At 45.6% G+C, this 16,095-nt stretch overlaps 1 protein-coding gene across 1 annotated transcript in view; it reads right to left on the reverse strand.

Annotated features, from left to right (window-relative positions):
- LOC140718953 (hepatic and glial cell adhesion molecule-like) overlaps positions 1-11,485 on the reverse strand; it is a 120,235-nt gene extending 108,750 nt beyond the window's left edge. The window contains exons 1-4 of the mRNA XM_073033248.1: positions 11,242-11,485; positions 9,066-9,233; positions 4,833-4,983; positions 2,088-2,387 (exon numbers count right to left, since the gene is read on the reverse strand). Of these exons, the coding sequence (XP_072889349.1) occupies positions 2,088-2,387; positions 4,833-4,893 (361 nt within the window). The 5' untranslated portion in view covers positions 4,894-4,983; positions 9,066-9,233; positions 11,242-11,485. The remainder of the gene's footprint in view (positions 1-2,087; positions 2,388-4,832; positions 4,984-9,065; positions 9,234-11,241) is intronic.
- Positions 11,486-16,095: the final 4,610 nt, after the last annotated feature.

Raw genomic sequence — 16,095 nt, forward strand, 5'->3', positions numbered from 1 at the left:
GTGAACAAGGTAATAATACTCATAGACATTTCTCCCCCACACACCCACTCCTGGGATAAATCATGTGATGTGGAAGAAAACCTTTGTGATCTGCCTGATAAAAGCAATGATATAATGCTGTGGCTTTACTGGGCATTGTTCAGACTACATTTGGAGAATTGTGAACAGTTCTGAGTCCGATATCTAAGAATCTTCTTTCTGATGGCAGCAGTGAGAAGAGAGCACGTTGTGGGTGGTGGGAGTTGATGATGAGGGATGCTGCGTTCCTGCAACAGCATTTCATGCAGATGTACTCAATGATTGGGAGGGCTTTACCTGTGATGGGCTGGGCCGAATCCACTACTTTTGTAGGATTTTCCGTTCAAGGGTAAAATCCTTGAGCTAAAAATAGCACAAGGAGCTATTAAGGCCAAGGTCTTGGAGTTTATTGATTAGTTTTGAGGGATGGTGGTACTGAATGTTGAGCAGTAGTTGATAAAGACAATCCTGATCTATCCATTGTTGCTGTCCAGGGTTGTGTGAAGAGCCAATGAGATGGCATTTGCTGTGGACCTGTTGCTCCTGTAGGCAAATTGGAGCAGATCCAAGTCACATTTGAGGCAGGAATTGATATGTTCCATCACCCACCTCTCAAAAACTTCCATCACTATAGATGTAAGTGGTACTGGGTGATAGACATAGAGGTAGGTCACCACACTCGTCTGGGGCACCACTGTAATTGAAGCCTGTTTGAAGCAGGTGGGTACCACACACTGCCAATGCAAGACATTGAAAATCTCAGTGAACGCTCCAGCCAGTTGATTACGACCATGTCTTCACAGTTTTAAACACTGAATTAGTGCCACAAGATTAGCTGATCAAATATTTACATTAACAAGCAGATGTACGGTGTCGCTGACAAAGAGGCCACTGCTTGTAGATTTTTCCACAAAGCTTGGGAACCTCAGATTTTCAGACAGCTTTACAACGAAGTGACTGTGATTTGACTGCTTAAAGTCTGCTAGTCTGGACATGTTTTTTGTTCCACTGGAGATACAACAATGAGGGTAAATGCAGGCAGGCTTTTTCACTAAGGTTGAGTGAGACCAGAAATATTAGTCACAGGTTAATGGTGAAAGGTGAAATATTTAGGGGTAAGCTGAGGGGATCTTCTTCACTCAGAGGGTGGTGCAAGTGTGGAATGAGCTGTCTGTGGAAGTAGTGGCTGTGCGCTCAACTGCATTCTTTAAGAGAAGCTTGGATCGGTACTTGGACAGGGAGGGTAGGAGGTATTATACTCCAAGTGAGGACAATGGTATAAGGTAAAATGACGTTTGGCATGGACTGGATGGGCTGAAGGGCCTGTTTCTGTGCTGTAGCGCTTTGTGATTCTGTTCACCTCTGAGGTATAAAATAGCAAAGTCAGTTGAATTTGTTATTGGCCTAATGAAGTCCATGAATTTAGGCATTGGCAAACGCTATAAACAGTGACCATGGAGACCACATTGTATGATAAGATCCCGAGAGACAAGAGCTCAAAACAAACACTTGCTGTCATTATCTGTAAAGAAGCAGAGCAGGAAAAACAAATCAGTCTGGTGCCAGATGTCCTGATCAAATAGAGGCAAATGGTGGGGAGAGAGCAAGGCTTACACATGCAGAGGTGTGAATTCCTATCACCTACAATACTGGATCATTGGTGCTCCTTTAGGGACTTCCAGCATCCAGGTCACACCCTGCTCTCAATTCTCCCATCAGGCAGAGGTACAGGAGCCTGAAGGCCCAGTTCCACAACAGGTTCTTCCCACCGTCTCCAGGTTCTTGAACACTCCCAAGAAACAGAAACTCGGGCTACTCTTCCTTCTCTCTCTGGACTTGACAAAAATAAACAAACCTAATGACGTGTAAATTACATATAATTTATATTCTTGTTTCTGCTGCTGCTGCATGATGCTGATTTTCATGGCGTTTATACTCTGGGCGTGTATGGCCATGAACTTGAATCACTGAGCTTGCAAAACAACTGATACAGAACAAAATGTTGCCTCAGCATCCTGTCACCATGGAATTGTTTTAATTCAGTGATTACAGATCATCTGGGGACTTACCAATGACTTGAAGAGTTAGAATCCTGGTCCTCTTGGGGTCTAAATCCACTGTCATTTTGTATTGGCCACTGTCTGCTTTCTTTACAATGTTCAACACAAAGGATCCATCCAAAGTGTTAACTTTAATTCGATTCTTGTACTTCTCAAATATGATAGGGGGCCCTCCACCTACTTCTGTGATGGGAAGTACTACGGTAGGAGTTGAAAACTCCCAGTTCAAGATCTCGAATTCCTTGTCGGTTCCAGGGAATTGAACGGAGGAACCTGTAGAAGCCACCATGCTGTGACTCACCACCTGAGCTAAAAAGCAAGACACTCAGAGTCACGGCTCAGATACACTCACTGACAAACACAAGCAGATGTACAGTGTCAACCCTTCAGTTTGGCAACAAAAAAAATGCTCAAAGGGTTCATTTATTATCAAAGTATGAATCCAAATATGACTGAGATTTGTCTTCTCCATATAGCCACAGAACCAAGAAAGAATATGAAAGTCGTTCTGAGAAAAAAAACAACACCCCCCACCCAACACAAAACGAAAGGCATCCTGATCATCAGCCCCCAAAACCCCTCTCCCTGCACAAAGCAGAAAATATACATCAAACCCCAATCCCCCCTCTCTCTGCACAAAGTAGGAAATGTACATCAAACCCCAATCCCCCCTCTCCCTACACAAAGCAGAAAATGTACATCAAACCCCAATCCCCCCTCTCCCTGCACAAAGTAGGAAATGTACATCAAACCCCAATCCCCCCTCTCCCTGCACAAAGTAGGAAATGTACATCAAACCCCAATCCCCCCTCTCCCTACACAAAGTAGGAAATGTACATCAAACCCCAATCCCCCCTCTCCCTGCACAAAGTAGGAAATGTACATCAAACCCCAATCCCCCCTCTCCCTACACAAAGCAGAAAATGTACATCAAACCCCAATCCCCCCTCTCCCTGCACAAAGTAGGAAATGTACATCAAACCCCAATCCCCCCTCTCCGTGCACAAAGTAGGAAATGTACATCAAACCCCAATCCCCCCTCTCCCTGCACAAAGTAGGAAATGTACATCAAACCCCAATCCCCCCTCTCCCTGCACAAAGTAGGAAATGTACATCAAACAGACAGACAGACATACTTTATTGATCCTGAGGGAAATTGGGTAAACCCCAATTCCCCCCTCTCCCTGCACAAAAAATAGCAGAACCCAACTGGCTTGTCATCTCCCCCAAAACCCCTTTCCTCACACAGAAAGCAATGGGTGTAAAGCACAAAAAATATAAAAGCAAGCCCGAAAAAGTCCACAGTCCGTGGAGACAATAGTCCAGTTTATAACACAGAACCATGGTAACATCTTCTGTCATCAACAGAAAAGAGAGACACCACACAAGTGCAGAGCTTCACTTCCGTCTGGCTGAGTGTCTTCAAATAAACCTTCTCTTTTACCAGTCAATATGGACTCAGATTAATTAACACTACCTCTGAAAAACATCAGGCACTACCAGAAAATGCAAAATTGACTTGTTAGATATCAAAGATGTTGTTAGATAGGTATATGGACAGGAAAGGAGTGGAGGGTTATGGGCTGAGTGCGGGTAGGTGGGACTAGGTGAGATTAAGAGTTCGGCACGGACTAGGAGGACCGAGATGGCCTGTTTCCGTGCTGTGATTGTTATATGATTGTTATATGGTTATATGGTTAATCCACCATTAAACAGATGAGGGAGGCAAGGTAAAGAGTGTGTGAAATAAATGGATAAATGGAGTAACTGAGTTCCTCCAACTCAGCTGCTCAGTCAATATCTGTGGGAGGGAGCTGGGCATGCAATAAAGAGAGCCAGTAAGAAGAGGTGGAGGGAAGGGGCAGATGAAGAACTGGCAAGTGATCGGTAGATCCAGGGGCGGAGGCAAGAGTGTAACAGAGGCTGGGAGCTGATTGTTGGACGCTGTAGATGATGAGATCTGACTGAAGCATGGGACAACTAAGGGAGGGGCTGGTGGGCAGATAGAATGGTGGAGGAGGGGAAAGAGAGAGGGACATGGGGGCTGTGGTGGTTGATGTAGAGAAAATTGGTAGATCAGAAGGAGAGAAATGGACAGATGAGGAATTTACCTGAAATTAGAGAATTCAATGCTCATGCCATGGGGTTCCAGACTACCCAGGCAGAGGGTGAGGTGCTGGACATCTAGGTTGTGTTTGCCCTCACCTGGCTGTGCAGGTGGCCAAACAGAGATCGGTCAGTGTTTGAATGGGGAGGGAAGTTAAAATGGCTGGCAACTGGGAGCTCACAGTGGACGGAGGGCAGATACTCGTCAAACTGGTCACCCGGACCGTGCTTGGTCTCACTGATGTAGAGGAGGCCTCATCCAGGGCTACGGATGAAATAACAAGGTTGAATGCCATGCACATGCATCTCCACCTCACTCAGAACGGCTGCTTAGGGCCCTGATGTTGTAAGTGTGTAGACCTGCTCCCGATGGTGAAGGTGGAACTGACAGACCGTCTGAACTGAGAGTTCAGAAAGTTTGACAGATTCATCCAAAAATTGCCTTTTGACCCATTGTGCCTGTGCTCCCTCCCACACACCTACCTCATGAGCCTCCATGTTACTAATTTTCATACTTACACAAGTTGTCATACTTTCAACAGATAACTACATTTCAAACAATGTACTTTCACTTTTCTTCTCACTGAACCAGCTCTTGGGCCAGATTGCAGTCACTGTCCGCCTGCAGAGACTGGAGAATAGTTTTACCTGCAGCCCGCTGGCTGAGAAGCTGCCAGAGGCAGAACAAAGAGCAGCTCAATGTCTTCATCTGTGCAGAGGTGCCGGCACTGGAAGCTCATTCAGTAATGACAGGGGGGCAGGGGTTGCTGTAGACAGCGAGATTCCACGCCAGAGAGATCTGCATCATGTAGAGAGAGCAGAAGAAATTGAAAGGACAAAAATATATAATAATAAACTATTATTGGTCACAATTCCAAAACTGGTCTGGGAGCATACTGTACATGCATGTTGCAAATGGAAGGGCAGGCAGAGGAAATAGTTAAAAAAGCATCATTGCTTCCTAAACAGAGAAGAGATTACAAGTGCAAACACAAGGAAATCTGCAGATGCTGGAAATACCAGCAACACACAAAATGCTAGTCCAACCTCATCTCCTTCCGAACACTCTGCTCTCCACTCCCTCCACACCAATCCTAACCTCACTATAAAACCCGCTGATAAGGGGGTCGCTGTTGTAGTCTGGCATATTGACCTCTACCTTGCTGAGGCACAGTGACAGCTCGCCGATACCTCCTCTTATTTACCCCTCAATCATGACCCCACTAAGGAGCAACCAGCCACTGTCTCCTATACCATCACCAACCTTATCAGCTCTGTCAATCTCCCATTCACTGCCACCAACCTCATAGTTCCCACACCCCGCACTTCCTGTTTCTACCTCCTACCCAAGATCCACAAACCTGCCTGTCCAGGTAGACCCATTGTCTCAGCTTGCTCCTGCCCCACTGAACTCATTTCTGCATACCTTGACACTGTCTTATCCCCCCTTGTTCAATCCCTTCCCACCTATGTTTGTGATACTTCTCACGCTTTGAATTTTTTCAATGATTTTAAGTTCCATGGCCCCCACTGCCTATTTTCACCATGGATGTCCAGTTCCTATATACCTCCATCCCCCACCAGGAAGGTCTCAAAGCTCTCCGCTTCTTTTTGGATTCCAGATCTAACCAGTTCCCCACTACCAGCACTCTCATTCGACTAGCAGAATTAGTCCTTACACTTAATAATTTCTCCTTTGGCTCCTCCCACTTCCTCCAAAGCAAAGGCGTAGCCATGGGCACCCGTATGGGTCCCAGCTATGCCTACCTTTTTGTTGGCTTTGTGGAACAGTCCATGTTCCAAGTCTATACGGGTATCCGACCCCCACTTTTCCTTCGTTACACCAACAAACTGCATTGGTGCTGCTTCCTGCATGCGTGCTGAGCTTGTTGACTTCATTAACTTTCCCTCCAACTTTCACCCTGCCCTCAAATTTACCAGGTCCATTTCCAACGCCTCCCTCTCCTGTCTTGATCTTTCTGTCTCTGTCTCTGGAGACGGCCTATCTACTGATATCTACTATAAGCCTACAGACTCTCACAGCTACCTGGACTATAGCTCTTCCCATCCTGTCTCTTGCAAAGATGCCATCCTCTTCTCGCAATTCCTCTGTCTCCGCCGCATCTGCTCGCAGGATGAGGCTTTTCATTCCAGGACAACAGAGATGTCTTCCTTTTTTAAAGAAAGGGGCTTCCCTTCCTCCACCATCAACTATGCTTTCAAGCTCAGCTCTCCCATTTCACGCACATCTGCTCTCACCCCATCCTCCCGCCACCCCACTTGGGATAGTGTTCCCCTTGTCCTCATCTACCACTCCACCAGCCTCTGGGTCCAACATATAATTCTCTGTATCTTCCGCCACCTCCAACGGGATCCCACCACCAAGCACATTGTTCCTACCCCCCTTTTCTGCTTTTCGCAGGGATCGCTCCCTACGCGACTCCGTTGTCCATTCGTTTCCCCCTCCCCATCTCTTCCCACCAATCTCCCTCCTGCACTTACCCTTGCAAGCGGAACAAGTGCTACACCTGCCCTTACATTTCCTCCCTTACCACCATTCAGGGCCCCAGACAGTCTTTCCAGGTGAGGCGATACTTCACCTGTGAGTCAGCTGATGTGTTATATTGCGTCGGGTGCTCCAGGTGTGGCTTTTTATATATTGGTGAGACCCGACGCATACTGGGAGACCATTTCGCTGAACACTTACGCTCTGTCCGCCAGAGAAAGCAGGATCTCCCAGTGGCCACACATTTTAATTCCACGTCCCATTCCCATTCTGATATGTCCATTCCTGGCCTCCTCTACTGTCCTGAACTCAGGTTGGAGCAACAACACCTTATATTCCGTCTGGGTAGCCTCCAACCTGATGGCATGAACATTGATTTCTCTAACTTCTGTTAATGCCCCTCCCCATTTTACCCCATCCCTCAATTATTTATGTATTTTCCCCTTTTTTTTCTCTTTTCTCTCTCTGTCCCTCTCACAATCACACCTTGCCTGCTCTCCATCTTCCTCTGGTGCTCCCCACCCCCTTTCTTTCTCCGTAGGCCCTCCGTCCCATGATCCTCTCCATTCTCCAGCTGTGTATCCCTTTTGCCAATCACCTTTCCAGCTCTTAGCTTCATCCGTCCCCCTCCTGTCTTCTCCTACCATTTTGGATCACCCCCACCCCTCCCCTCCCCATCCCACTTTCAAATCTCTTACTATCTCTTCTTTCAGTTAGTCCTGACAAAGAGTCTCAGCCCGAAACGTTGACTGTACTTCTTCCTATAGATGCTGCCTGACCTGCTGCGTTCCACCAGCATTTTGCGTGTGTTACAAGAGATTACAGGCACATGATATTGTTGATAAACTTATAGATAGCCCTCCAATAAAATACTTTGGAATTCAATCGGAGAGTGTGACAATTCAGGCAACCACAGGAATCCAAGAGAAGGTATTTAGCAAACATATATTGACAATGCTTCTCCCTATAAATGCTGACTGGCCTGCTGTGATTCACCAGCATTTTGTATGTGTAACCAACAGGTTGACTAGGTTTGTACTCATTGAAATTTAGAAGAAGCTTGCAAATTTCTTTCTAGATTGGACAAATAAATGTTATCAAATACATAAAGCACAGTACATTAGAGAACAGAGGGTTCATGGGCCACAATATTCTTCCAACCTCTTAACCTTCTGTAAGTTCAATCTGAAACTCCATTTCTTATCATCCATGTGTGAATCTAAGTTCATTAAATGCCCGTAATCTATCTGCCTCTGCCACCACCCCTGGCAGGGAATTCCACTGACCCACCACTCTCTAACTTACTCCTCATTTCTGACATGGCTCTCACATCACCCATACCTTTCTCCAATCACCTAAAAATTATGCCCCCATGTGTTAGCCACTTCCACCCTGAGAAAATGTCTCTGGCTATCAACTCTATCTGTGCCTCTTGTACACCTCTACTAAGCCATCTCTCATCCTCCTTTGCTCCAAAGAGAAAAGACCTATCTCACTCAATACATCTTTGTAAGACATGCATGGCAATATCCTGGTAAATATCCTCTGCACCCTGTCTAAAGCTTTCACATCTTTCCTGTAATGAAGTGACAGGACAAAACACAACATTCCAAGTGTGGTATAACCAGGGTTTGACTGAGCTGTAACATTACCCAATGGCTCTTGAACACAATCACCCAATTAATGAAGGCCAACACACCATTCACTCTCTGAACAATCATATTAATTATCAGGGAATCCCTGGGACAACTTTTTCAAACATTGTCAGGCCAATGTTAGGATATTGTGTGCAGTTCTGGCATCACACTGTAGGAAGAATACAATTCCACTGGAGAAGGTCCCAAGGACAATCACCAGGATGGTGTTCAGGATGATCCAGGATGGACCATTTCAGTTAAGAAGGAGACGGGATAGATTGAACTGCTTTCTTTGGAGTAAATGAGACTGAGAGGGGCCTGAGCATTTTGCAAGGTTGTTTCCTTGGCAACAATCCTGAGTGTTCCCTCCTATGTACCTGACCTATGGTGAGCCATAGGTAGGGAACACAGTAGGAAGCTTTTCTCCAGAAGAGTTGACTGAGACCAGAGATCATAGATTTTTGGTGAGAACCAAGTGCTTTTGAGGAAATCTGAAGATTTTGTTTTCACTGAGAAGATGGCTGCAATCTGGAATGCCCTGCCTGAGAAAGTGCCGGATACAAGTACCCTTACAACCTTGACAAGCACTGGAGTCACCAAAGCACAAATGGCCACAGGCCAAAAGCTGATAAATGGGATCTGTGTAGGCCAGCAGGACACAGTGAGCTGAGGGATCTGCTTCTATGCTGCATGACTGTATAACAAGGAACAAGGGCTTCAGACATGAAAGATCATTACCAGAAGGTTGCCCTCCAAGTCAACACCATTGGGTCTTGGAAGTGTAGCCATTGGTCCTTCATCATTGCTGGAAATAAAACTTAATCTTCCTTCCGTAACAGCTCTGTGGGAGTTCACCAGAAAGACTGCAGTGGTTCAGGAAAGGAGCTCAGCTCCGTCTTCTGCATTCTGAAAAAGAAATGTGGAAATAAGCTGTTGTACTCAGTGAATAACATCTTGATTTTTCTCAGGTTGCAAGTTCAAGTCCCACTCACCGACCATAACCTCCCTAGGTCTGAGCAGGTCAGAGCAGAGTTACAATACCCTGGATAGCATTTTAACTGGGTGCACACCACCTGGTGTGAAGGGGCCACTTCAGAGGATTGTAAAATCTCAGCCAGCTCCATCATGGGCTTTAGCCTCCCCAGCATTGAAAAACATCTACAAAAGGCACGTACAAACAAGTTGGATGAACTCAGAAGGTTGGGCAGCATCCGTTGAAAGGAGCAGTCAACGTTTCGGGCCGAGACCCTTCGTCAGGACACAGTGCTGACTTAGTTTGTACATGTTGATTTGCAACAGCATATGCAGCGTTTTGTATCTACAGAAGGCATTGTCTCAAAAAGGGTGCATCATTCATTAAAAACCCTCCTTCACCAGTGACATACCCTCTTCACCAGTGACATACTTATTTGCAAATCTTGTTATCAATCACAATATATTTTTTCAAGTGCCTATCTTTTATCCTGTAAATACCTGCAAGAAAATGAATTACAGGGGAGGAAAATGGACAGTTGGCGTTTTGTTTCCAGGTGTAATCTGGACTGAAACTGATGCAACATGGACACGAAACTGGCTGCAAATCTTGGGAATAGTCTGCTGCACGTTAGCTCGAGATCTGATCCAAAATAATGAGAGTGGAAACACGGGGAATACACACAATCGGTTAGAGAATCTCAGCACGCCTGGAGTACCGATTGAAAAGAGTGCAGCCGACATTATGGGCCGAGACCCTTCGGCAAAAGCAGGTCTGTATTTTTTGTGTGTTGCTTGGATTTCGAGCATCTGCAGATTTTCTCTCGTTTGTCACATAAACACAGGGAGCTGGTCAGATTTGGCCGACAACAGAATCTGTGAAGCAGCTGAGTTAAATTTGTTTATGTATTAATTAAGCGCTAAAACACAGAACAGGCCCAAAGAGCCGCGCCAGGCAGGAACCCACCCAGTTCAATGACAGGACAATTTAAAATGACCAATTAGCCTACTAACCGACCACAAAATGCAGGGCCGACAAGTACCCTATACTTCCTTTTCCAAAGATTCTGCCTGGTCTGCTGAATTCCTCGGAATTTTCCGTGTGCTGCTTTCCAATATTCTCTGTAGAGACAAAGATCTTTGACGAGAGGATTTCCCAGGAGTTTCCAACATTTTTATGTCATGAACCACTATCAATAACCGAGGAGTCCGTCGTAGGTTGGGAACCCGGACTAGACGGTGCTGGAATTGAACACCGATCTATCTTCCACACCCCGAGCTCTGACAGTGTCGCTCTAACCGCTAGGCGATTGTGGCGCAATTTACAGGATAAAGTTTACGAACGCCTTTGTTAAAACTGCGTAGGGGAAGAATTATGTTTCCAAAAATAAGTTTGGGCTTAGACCTCCCAAACATCGAAGGATATCTCTCTCTCTCCTCTTCAACGTCGATCTATTATCAGATTGAATGATCTTGTATCGTTAACGTACACCGGCTGCTTTCACCAGGGAAAACGCAGAGCGACGGTGCGACCCAGAGGGTGTCGGGTTTGGACAGGCATATCAACGCAGGGTTAGCTGTCCAGCAGGGCGGCAGTAAATAAACCCCTCGTCTGCGACGGCCATCAGGAGGAAAAAAGGAGCGGCCAGCCGCTAATCATTCAGTTCGAAAACAAGTTAACAATTCAAACTAAATTAAACTTCAATTCCATCACGTATAAGCTCCAGTACAAGTTTTTCTCTGAAAGATCCAAGATAAATTTCATCTACAATGGAGCTGTGCCCTCGGCGATGTAAATCGATCCCCGCTAAGAAGAAAGACTGCTTCAATTCACCAACGACTTCGAGTGTTTTACACTGTCACTTATTTCCGGGGTAAACAGCTCACGGACCCAGGATAATGCTAGTATAAATGGAAAGGAATTAATAGAAACAATTTTAACCTGAAATCGAATCGACGAAACCGCAGAGGGAGCAGCAGAAAGAAGATTACGAAGATCATCAGCGAAGGGAAAATGGAAAATTCGGAAGCCAAACCCAGGAATAGGAAGTACAGTGTTATAATCCCGTGCTCTCTGAGCAAATATGGGCTTGCTGGGATAGAGCTACTCAGTTGTTTCAAACATTACATTAAAAAGAGTAAGAAAGATTCTAAAGGGAGTAGGAGGCGACCGTGTCTGACAAGCGAAGTCAAGGGTAATATAAAAATAAAAGAGAAGTATAACATAGCAAAGATAAGCAGGAAGCCAGAGGATTGGGAAACTTTTAAAGAGCAACAGAAGATTACTAAAAAAGACAATACGGGGAGAAAAGATGAGGTACGAAGGTAAGCTAGCCAAGAATATAAAGGAAGATAGTAAAAGCTTCTTTAGGTATGTGAAGAGGAAAAAATTAGTTAAGACCAAAGTTGGGCCCTTGAAGGCAGAAACTGTTGAATTTATTATGGGGAACAAGGAAATGGCAGACGAGTTGAACAGATACATTGGATCTGTCTTCACTAGGGAAGACAGACAATCTCCCAGATGTAATAGTGGCCAGAGGACCTAGGGTAACGGAGGAACTGAAGGAAATTCACATTAGGCAGAAACTGGTGTTGGGTGGAATAGACTGATGGGACTGAAGGCTGATAAATCCCCAGGGCCTGATGGTCTACATCCCAGGGTACTTAAGGAAGTGGCTCCAAAAATTGTGGATGCATTGGTAATCATTTTCCAATGTTCTGTAGATTCAGGATCAGTTCCTGAGGATTGGAGGATAGCTAATGTTATCCCACTTGTTAAGAAAGGAGGGGGAGAGAAAACAGGGAATTATGGAGCAGTTTGCTTGACATCAGTGGTGGGGAAGATGCTGGAGTCAATTATAAAAGATGAAATAGCAGCACATCTGGATAGCAGTAACAGGATCAGTCTGAGACAGCATGGATTTACGAAGGGGAAATAATGCTTGACTAATCTTCTGGAAATTTTTGAGGATGTAACTATGAAAATGGACAAGGGTGAGCCAGTGGAGGTAGTGTACCTGGACTTACAGAAAGCCTGTGATAAATTCCCACATCGGAGATTAGTGGGCAAAATTAGAGCACATGTTATCGGGGGTAGGGTACTAACATGGATAGAAAATTGGTTGGCAGACAGGAAACAGAGTAGGGATTAACGGGTCCTTTTCAGAATGGCAGGCAGTGACTAGTGGGGTACCACAAGGCTCGGTGCTGGGACCGCTGCTATTTGCAATGTACATTAATGATTTAGATGAAGGGATTAAAAATAACATTAGCAAATTTGCAGATGACACAAAGCAATGTGAATGTTGGCAATGATGGCAATGTGAAATATGAGCAGGGTGTTAGGAGAATGCAGGGTGACTTGGACAGGTTGGGTGAGTGGAGAGATGCATGGCAGATGCAGTTTAATGTGGATAAATGTGAGGTTACCCACTTTGGTGGCAAGAACAGGAAGGCAGATTACTATCTGAATGGTGTCATTAGGAAAAGGGGAAGTACAACGAGATCTAGGTGTCCTTGTTCATCAGTCATTGAAAGTAAGCATGCAGGTATAGCAGGCAGTGAAGAAAGCTAATGGCATGTTGGCCTTCATAACAAGGGGAGTTGAGTATAGGAGCAAAGAGGTCCTTCTGCAGTTGTACAGGGCCCTGGTGAGACCACACCTGGAGTATTGTGTTCAGTTTTGGTCTCCAAATTTGAGGAAAGACATTCTTGCTATTGAGGGAGTGCAGCGTAGGTTCATGAGGTTGATTCCCGGGATGGCAGGACTGTCATATGTTGAAAGATTGGAGTGATTGGGCTTGTATACACTGGAATTTAGAAGGATGAGAGGGGATCTGATTGAAACATATAAGGTTATTAAGGGATTGGACACGCTTGAGGCAGGAAAAGTGTTCCCGATGTAGGGGGAGTCCAGAACCAGAAGACACAGTTTAAGAGTAAGGGATAGACCATTTAGAACAGCGTTGAGGAAAATCTTTTTCACCCAGAGAGTTGTGCATCTATGGAATGCTCTGCCTCAGAAGGCCGTGGAGGCCGATTCTCTGGATGCTTTCAAGAAAGAGTTAGATAGAGCTCTTAAAGATAGCGGACTCAAGGGATATGGGGAGAAGGCAGAAATGGGTTACTGATTGTGTATGATCACATGATCACATTGAATGGCAGTGCTGGCTCGAAAGGCCAAATGACCTACTCCTGCACCTATTGTCTATTGTCTATTACATTCAACGCGTTATTTTGTAGTGTTACGGAACTCTGCCAATGTCAACGTAAACCCGAGAAAATGTGCCAATGTTGGAAATCCAAAGCTGGAGGAACTCAGCAGGCCTGGCAGCATCTATGGAAAAGTGTAAACACCCTGGAAAATAAGGGTGAATGAGTCGCATATGAAGGAGGGGGTCAGGAAAAAGTGCAAAGTGACAGGTGATAGGTAAGACCGAGAAGGGATAAAGTAAAGAGACCAGAAATTGATTGGTGAATGAGATAAAGTGCAGGAGAAGGGGGAATCTGACTGGAGTGGACAGAAGATCATTGAAGAAAGGGAAGGGGGAGGAGCACCAGAGAGTTGATAGGCAGGTAAGGAGAAAATGTGAGTGAAAGGGGGAGATAGAGAGAGAAGATGAGGGGAAAGATGATTACCAGAATTTCCAGATGATTTCATGCCATCAGTTTGGAGGCTAACAAAGTGGAATATAAGCTGTTGTTCTTACAACCTGAGTGTGGCCTCATCGTGCCAGTGGAGGAGGCCGTGGTCTTACAAGTTAGAATGGGAATAGGAAGTAGATTTGAGATGGCCAGCAGGAAATCCCGCTTTTTGTGGTGGATGGAGTGAAGATGCTCGACACAGCGGTCTCCCAGTCTACAGTGAGGCCACACTGGGAGCACAAAATACAGTAAATGACCCCAGCAGAGACACAGGTGAAGTGTCTCCTCAACTCTGGCTTGTTCACTCACCTCAACAATAATTACTGAGAGTGCCAGGGGTAATCAGCATGGTCAGCGATGAAATCTTTTATTAACGTAGTTGCTGGAAATCTGTTTTTTTAGAAGTGAACATACAGAAACCATCGCTCAGGCATCATATGTGGAAAAGGATCATTCTTGGAAAGAGAGAAACACAAGGTTAGTTTTCCATGGTAAAAAGATGTGGTGTCATGGAGAAAACGGGGAAAATCTCTGATGGGATGAGACCAAATGAATTAATAGGGCTAGCTACAAAAACATTAGCAAAACATAGAGCAGGAAGAATAATGGTAAGGCAGTGGGGCTGGCCAGCTGATCCAGCTGTAAAGATAGAATTAAAAATAAACAGCCAAAATGATGGCAGATGGAAACAGCCAAATGTGCTACAGACAGAAAAAGCAAGTGCCTAAAATTAAATAATTCATAACACTGCATCGTGCGTGAATGCTAGATGAGGTTGCTTAAGGCTCATTGTACATTGTAATATCAGTAGTCCTGATCCAGTCTAAGATTCCTACTTGAATAAAGAAGTTCACACACAAAATGCTGGAGGACCTCAGCAGGCTAAGTGGCATCTATGGAAAAGGGTACTGTCACTATTCTGGGCCAAAACCCTTTGGCAGGACTGGAGAAAAAAAGCTTGAGGTTTAGATTTAAAAGGTGGGGGGAGGAGAGAGAGAAACATTAGGTGAAACTGGGAGGGGGAAGCAAGTAAAGAGCTGGGAACTTAATTGGTGAAAGACACAGAAGGCCATGGAAGAAAGGGGGAGGTGTGTTCACCAGAGGGAGGTGATGGGCAAGTAAGGAGATAAGGTGAGAGAGGGAAAAGGGAATGGGAAATGGGAAACGGGGGTGGGTGGGGGGCATTACTGGAAGTTGGAGAAATCAATGTTCATGCCATCAGGTTGGAGGCTACCCAAATGGAATATAAGGTGGTGTTCCTCCAACCTAAGGTGGTCTCATCTCAACAATAGAGGAAGCCACGGATGGTCATATTGGGATGAGAACTGGAATTAAAATGGGGGTGGCCACTAGGAAATCCTGCTCTTCCTGGTGAGTGGAGCGTAGGCGCTTGGTGATGTGGCTTGGTCCAGAAACGTCAACCGTGCTCTTTTCCATAAATGCTGCTGGACTGCTGAGAAAAGCATTTTGTATGTGTTGCTCAATTTTCCGGCATCTGCAGATTTTCTCTTGTTTGTGCAGAAAGAACTTACCCCTTTTATACCGTTCACAAATACTGCACTAGGTGTGTCGAGCTGCAGATCCTGAAGGACCAGGTTAGGGAACAGGAGATGCAGCTCGTTGACATTCGTCTGGTCAGAGAGAGCGAGGAGGTGATAGAGAGGCGCTATAAGCAGGTGGTCACACCAAGGCCATGGGAGATAGACAAGTGGGTCACAGTCAGGAGGGGAAAGGGGAAGAGTCAGGTACTAGAGAGTACCCCTGTGGCTGTACCCCTTGACAATAAGTACTCCTGCATGAGTGCTGTTGGGGGGGTGGGCGGACAACCAACCTGGGGGAAGCGGCAGTGGGCACACCTCTGGCACAGAGTCTGGGACTGTGGCTCTGAAGGCTAGGGAAAGGAAGAGGAAGGCAATAGTGATGGGGGACTGTATACTTAGGGGGATCAGACAGATGATTCCGTGGACGCAGGAAATAAACTTGGATGGTAGTTTGCCTCCAGGGTGCCAGGGTCTGGGATGTTTCGGATCGCGTCCAAGATATCCTGCGGTGGGAGGGAGAACAGCCAGAGGTCATGGTACATATTGATACCAATGACATAGGTAGGAAAAGGGAAGAGGTCCTGATAAAAGACTATAGGAAGTTGGGAAGG

This window comes from Hemitrygon akajei, chromosome 2, assembly GCF_048418815.1.
Source record: "Hemitrygon akajei chromosome 2, sHemAka1.3, whole genome shotgun sequence".
NCBI classification, from domain to species: domain Eukaryota; kingdom Metazoa; phylum Chordata; class Chondrichthyes; order Myliobatiformes; family Dasyatidae; genus Hemitrygon; species Hemitrygon akajei.